Source organism: Haliotis rufescens, unplaced genomic scaffold (assembly GCF_023055435.1).
Source record: "Haliotis rufescens isolate VD_foot unplaced genomic scaffold, xgHalRufe1.0.p SCAF_5, whole genome shotgun sequence".
NCBI lineage: Eukaryota > Metazoa > Mollusca > Gastropoda > Lepetellida > Haliotidae > Haliotis > Haliotis rufescens.
Window position 1 is genome coordinate 7,137,706 of NW_025964223.1, and position 6,000 is coordinate 7,143,705.

A 6,000-nucleotide genomic window follows, 5' to 3' on the forward strand; every position below is an offset into this window, starting at 1 on the left:
CATGTAGCTACTTTCTGTAGTCAAATGGGTGGCCTCTTATAGAGCTACATCCTATGTATTTAAATCAATGTGCCTTAATATGTACCTACATCATATGTGTATTTAAATGGAGTGTCTTCTCATGTAGCTACTTTCTGTAGTCAAATGGGCGTGACCTCTTATATAGCTACACCCCATGTATTTAAATTGATGTGCCTTAATATGTAGCTACATCATATGTGTATTTATTTTCAGTGTCTTCTCATGTAGCTACTTTCTGTAGTCAAATGGGCGTGACCTCTTATATAGCTACATCCTATGTATTTAAATCAATGTGCCTTAATATGTAGCTACATCATATGTGTATTTAAATGGAGTGTCTTCTTATGTAGCTACTTTCTGTAGTCAAATGGGCGTGACCTCTTATATAGCTACATCCGATGTATTTGAATTAATGTGTGGATAAGAGAATCAATATAAGTTTAATTATCTTCTGATGTAGCTACTTTCTATTGTCAAATGGGGGTGGCCTTTAATATGGCTACATGTATTCTAAATGAGCGTGAATCAGTGTGTAGCTACAGGTTGTGTATAGCCTTTTCATGCTGTAGTATCCTGTGTACTTTAAGTGAGTGTGTCTTCTAAGTGTAGCTACATCCTGTGTTTTTAAATATTTGTGCCTAATACAGCAAGATCAAATGTATTTTAAATGTGTGCGACTATCATGTAGCTTCACCTTATGTACTGGCACAGTGTACTTCAGTAAGTGTGTCTTATGTAGCTTCATCCTGTGTACATAAATGTGTTCGCCTCATACAGCCACATCAAGTGTATGTTTGGTGGGTGTGCCTTGTAATTTCACTGAAATGTCCAGCTAAGCCATTGTCAGACCCAGACACAGAGCAGATGTCATTGTCAGACCCAGACACAGAGGAGATGTCATTGTCAGAACCAGACAGAGCAGGAGTCATTGCCAGACCCAGACACAGTGCAGATGTCATTGTCAGACCCAGACACAGTGAAGGAGTCATTGTCAGACCCTGACACAGTGAGGGAGTCATTGTCAGACCCAGACACAGAGCAGAAGTCATTGTCAGACCCAGACCCAGAGCAGGAGTCATTGTCAGACCCAGACACAGAGCAGAAGTACTTGTCAGACCCAGACACAGTGAAGGAGTCATTGTCAGACCCAGACACAGAGCAGAAGTCATTGTCAGACCCAGACACAGTGAAAGAGTCATTGTCAGACCCAGACACAGAGCAGAAGTCATTGTCAGACCCAGACCCAGAGCAGGAGTCATTGACAGACCCAGACTGAGTGCAGAAGTCATTATCAGACCCAGACACAGAGCAGAAGTCATTGTCAGACCCAGACACAGAACAGGAGTCATTGTCAGACACAGTGCAGAAGTCATTGTCAGACCCAGACACAGTGAAGGAGTCATTGTCAGACCCAGACACAGAACAGGAGTCATTGTCAGACCCAGACACAGTGAAGGAGTCATTGTCAGACCCAGACACAGTGAAGGAGTCATTGTCAGACCCAGACACAGTGAAGGAGTCATTGTCAGACCCAGACACAGTGAAGGAGTCATTGTCAGACCCAGACATAGGTCAGAAGTCATTGTCAGACCCAGACACAGAGCAGAAGTCATTGTCAGACCCAGACACAGAGCAGAAGTCATTGTCAGACGCAGACATCGAACAGGAGTCATTGTCAGACCCAGACACAGTAAAAGAGTCATTGTCAGACCCAGACACAGTGAAGGAGTCATTGTCAGACCCAGACACAGGGCAGAAGTCCTTGTCAGTCCCAGACACAGAACAGGAGTCATTGTCAGACACAGAGCAGAAGTCATTGTCAGACCTAGACACAGTGAAGGAGTCATTGTCAGACCCAGAAACAGTGAAGGAGTCATTGTCAGACCCAGACATAGAACAGAAGTACTTGTCAGACCCAGACACAGTGAAGGACTCATTGTCAGACCCAGACACAGAGCAGGAGTCATTGTCAGACCCAGACACAGAACAGAAGTCATTGTCAGGCACAGTGAAGGAGTCACTATCAGATCCAGACACAGAGCAGGAGTCACTGTCAGATCCAGACACAGAGCAGGAGTCACTGTCAGACCCAGACACAGAACAGGAGTCACTGTCAGACCCAGGCACAGAACAGGAGTCACTGTCAGACACAGAGCAGAAGTATTATATAGCTACATACTATAAATTGATGTGCCTTAATATGTACCTACATCATATGTGTATTTAAATGGAGTGTCTTCTCATGTAGCTACTTTCTGTAGTCAAATGGGCGTGACCTATTATATAGCTATATCCTATGTATTTAAATCAATGTGCCTTAATATATACCTACATCATATGTGTATTTAAATGGAGTGTTTTCTCATGTAGCTACTTTCTGTAGTCAAATGGGCGTGACCTGTTATAAAGCTATATCCTATGTATTTAAATCAATGTGCCTTAATATGTACCTACATCATATGTGTATTTAAATGGAGTATCTTCTCATGTAGCTACTTTCTGTAGTCAAATGAGGATGACCTATTTTATATAGCTACATCATATGTGTATCTATATTGAGTGTCTTCTCATGTAGCTACTTTCTGTAGTCAAATGAAGATGACCTATTTTATATAGCTACATCATATGTGTATTTAAATGGAGTGTCTTCTCATGTAGCTACTTTCTGTAGTCAAATGAGGATGACCTATTTTATATAGCTAAATCCTATAAATTGATGTGCCTTAATATGTATCTATATCATATGTGTATTAAAATGGAGTGTCTTCTCATGTAGCTACTTTCTGTAGTCAAATGAGGATGACCTATTTTATATAGCTACATCATATGTGCATTTAAATGGAGTGTCTTCTCATGTAGCTACTTTCTGTAGTCAAATGAAGATGACCTATTTTATATAGCTAAATCCTATAAATTGATGTGCCTTAATATGTATCTATATCATATGTGTATCTATATTGAGTGTCTTCTCATGTAGCTACTTTCTGTAGTCAAATGAGGATGACCTATTTTATATAGCTAAATCCTATAAATTGATGTGCCTTAATATGTATCTATATCATATGTGTATTAAAATGGAGTGTCTTCTCATGTAGCTACTTTCTGTAGTCAAATGAGGATGACCTATTTTATATAGCTACATCATATGTGCATTTAAATGGAGTGTCTCCTCATGTAGCTACTTTCTGTAGTCAAATGAAGATGACCTATTTTATATAGCTAAATCCTATAAATTGATGTGCCTTAATATGTATCTATATCATATGTGTATCTATATTGAGTGTCTTCTCATGTAGCTACTTTCTGTAGTGAAATGAGGATGACCTATTTTATATAGCTAAATCCTATAAATTGATGTGCCTTAATATGTATCTATATCATATGTGTATTAAAATGGAGTGTCTTCTCATGTAGCTACTTTCTGTAGTCAAATGAGGATGACCTATTTTATATAGCTACATCATATGTGCATTTAAATGGAGTGTCTTCTCATGTAGCTACTTTCTGTAGTCAAATGAGGATGACCTATTTTATATAGCTAAATCCTATAAATTGATGTGCCTTAATATGTACCTATATCATATGTGTATTAAAATGGAGTGTCTTCTCATGTAGCTACTTTCTGTAGTCAAATGGGCGTGACCTCTTATATAGCTACATCATATTCGATTTAAATGGAGTGTCTTCTCATGTAGCTACTTTCTGTAGTCAAATGAGGATGACCTATTTTATATAGCTACATCATATGTGTATTTAAATGGAGTGTCTTCTCATGTAGCTACTTTCTGTAGTCAAATGAGGATGACCTGTTCTATATAGCTAAATCCTATAAATTGATGTGCCTTAATATGTACCTATATCATATGTGTATTAAAATGGAGTGTCTTCTCATGTAGCTACTTTCTGTAGTCAAATGGGCGTGACCTCTTATATAGCAAACATCATATTCGATTTAAATGGAGTGTCTTCTCATGTAGCTACTTTCTGTAGTCAAATGAGGATGACCTATTTTATATAGCTACATCATATGTGTATTTAAATGGAGTGTCTTCTCATGTAGCTACTTTCTGTAGTCAAATGAGGATGACCTGTTCTATATAGCTAAATCCTATAAATTGATGTGCCTTAATATGTACCTACATCATATGTGTATCTATATTGAGTGTCTTCTCATGTAGCTACTTTCTGTAGTCAAATGAGGATGACCTATTTTATATAGCTACATACTATAAATGTATGTGCCTCAATGAGTACCTACATCATATGTGTATTTAAATGGAGTGTCTTCTCATGTAGTTACTTTCTGTAGTCAAATGGACATGACCTATTATAAAGCTACATCCTATGTATTTAAATCAATGTGCCTTAATATGTAGCTACATCATATGTGTATTTAAATGGAGTGTCTTCTCATGTAGCTACTTTCTGTAGTCAAATGGACATGACCTATTATAAAGCTACATCCTATGTATTTAAATCAATGTGCCTTAATATGTAGCTACATCATATGTGTATTTAAATGGAGTGTCTTCTCATGTAGCTACTTTCTGTAGTCAAATGAGGATGACCTATTTTATATAGCTTCATCCTATGTATTTAAATCTATGTGCCTTAATATGTAGCTACATAATATGTGTATTTAAATGGAGTGTCTTCTCATGTAGCTACTTTCTGTAGTCAAATGAGGATGACCTATTATAGAGCTACATACTATGTATTTAAATCAATGTGCCTTAATATGTACCTACATCATATGTGTCTTTAAATGGAGTATCTTCTCATGTAGCTACTTTCTGTAGTCAAATGCAGAAGTCATTGTCAGACCCAGACACAGAGCAGAAGTCATTGTCAGACCCAGACACAGTGCAGAAGTCACTGTCAGACCCAGACACAGTGAAGGAGTCATTGTTAGACCCAGACACAGTAAAGGAATCATTCTCAGACCCAGACACAGTGAAGGAGTCATTGTCAGACCCAGACACAGTGAAGGAGTCATTGTCAGACCCAGTCACAGAACAGGAGTCATTGTCAGACCCAGACACAGAACAGGAGTCATTGTCAGACCCAGACACAGTGAAGGAGTCACTGTCAGACCCAGACACAGTGAAGGAGTCATTGTCAGACCCAGACACAGAGCAGAAGTCATTGTCAGACCCAGACACAGTGAAGGAGTCATTGTCAGGCACAGTGAAGGAGTCATTGTCAGACCCAGACACAGTAAGGAGTCATTGTCAGACCCAGACTGAGTGCAGGAGTCATTGTCAGACCCAGACACAGCAGAAGTCACTGTCAGACCCAGACACAGTGAAGGAGTCATTGTCAGACCCAGACACTGTGCAGAAGTCATTCTCAGACCCAGACACAGAGCAGAAGTCATTGTCAGACCCAGACATCGAACAGGAGTCATTGTCAGACCCAGACACAGAGCAGAAGTCCTTGTCAGTCCCAGACACAGAGCAGAAGTCACTGTCAGACCCAGACACAGTGAAGGAATCATTGTCAGACCCAGACACTGTACAGAAGTCCTTGTCAGACCCAGACACAGTCAAGGAATCATTGTCAGACCCAGACACAGAGCAGAAGTATTATATAGCTACATACTATAAATTGATGTGCCTTAATTAGTACCTACATCATATGTGTAATTAAATGGAGTGTACTTTCTGTAGTCAAATGGGCATGACCTATTATATAGCTACATCCTATGTATGTAAATCAATGTGCCTTAATATGTAGCTACATCATATGTGTATTTAAATGGAGTGTCTTCTCATGTAGCTACTTTCTGTAGTCAAATGGGCGTAACCTCTTTTATAGCTTCATACTATGTAATTAGAATGATGTGCCTTAATGAGTACCTACATCATATGTGTATTTAAATGGAGTGTCTTCTCATGTAGCTACTTTCTGTAGTCAAATGGGTGTGACCTATTATATAGCTACACCCCATGTATTTAAATCAATGTGCTTTAATATGTA

The 6,000-nt window shown here is 38.9% G+C and overlaps 2 protein-coding genes and 3 long non-coding RNA genes across 5 annotated transcripts; all 5 read right to left on the minus strand.

Moving 5' to 3' along the window:
• Positions 1–116: 116 nt before the first annotated feature.
• On the minus strand, positions 117–482 carry LOC125373371. Its single transcript, XR_007218363.1, has 2 exons — positions 400–482; positions 117–155 (listed from the first exon to the last, which is right to left on the minus strand). It is a non-coding gene; the product is annotated as an uncharacterized LOC125373371 (long non-coding RNA).
• Positions 483–924: 442 nt separating this feature from the next.
• Positions 925–1,590, minus strand: LOC125373014 (fibrinogen-binding protein-like). Its single transcript, XM_048383804.1, has one exon. The coding sequence runs from the start codon at positions 1,588–1,590 to the stop codon at positions 925–927; it is 666 nt and encodes a 221-aa protein (XP_048239761.1).
• A 3-nt stretch (positions 1,591–1,593) lies between these two features.
• Positions 1,594–2,480, minus strand: LOC124116586 (serine-aspartate repeat-containing protein C-like). The gene is made up of 2 exons (XM_048383805.1): positions 2,476–2,480; positions 1,594–2,161 (listed from the first exon to the last, which is right to left on the minus strand). The coding sequence occupies exons 1-2, from the start codon at positions 2,478–2,480 to the stop codon at positions 1,594–1,596; spliced, it is 573 nt and encodes a 190-aa protein (XP_048239762.1).
• A 165-nt stretch (positions 2,481–2,645) lies between these two features.
• LOC125373373 lies at positions 2,646–2,904 on the minus strand. Its single transcript, XR_007218365.1, has 2 exons — positions 2,826–2,904; positions 2,646–2,707 (listed from the first exon to the last, which is right to left on the minus strand). It is a non-coding gene; the product is annotated as an uncharacterized LOC125373373 (long non-coding RNA).
• A 2-nt stretch (positions 2,905–2,906) lies between these two features.
• LOC125373372 lies at positions 2,907–3,835 on the minus strand. Its single transcript, XR_007218364.1, has 3 exons — positions 3,745–3,835; positions 3,145–3,227; positions 2,907–3,026 (listed from the first exon to the last, which is right to left on the minus strand). It is a non-coding gene; the product is annotated as an uncharacterized LOC125373372 (long non-coding RNA).
• Between the last annotated feature and the right edge of the window lie 2,165 nt (positions 3,836–6,000).

Excerpts from the sequence above, each read along its gene's own strand:
- LOC125373014 (XM_048383804.1), bottom strand. The coding sequence starts at position 1,590 with ATGTCTGGGTCTGACAATGACTCCTTCACTGTGTCTGGGTCTGACAAT.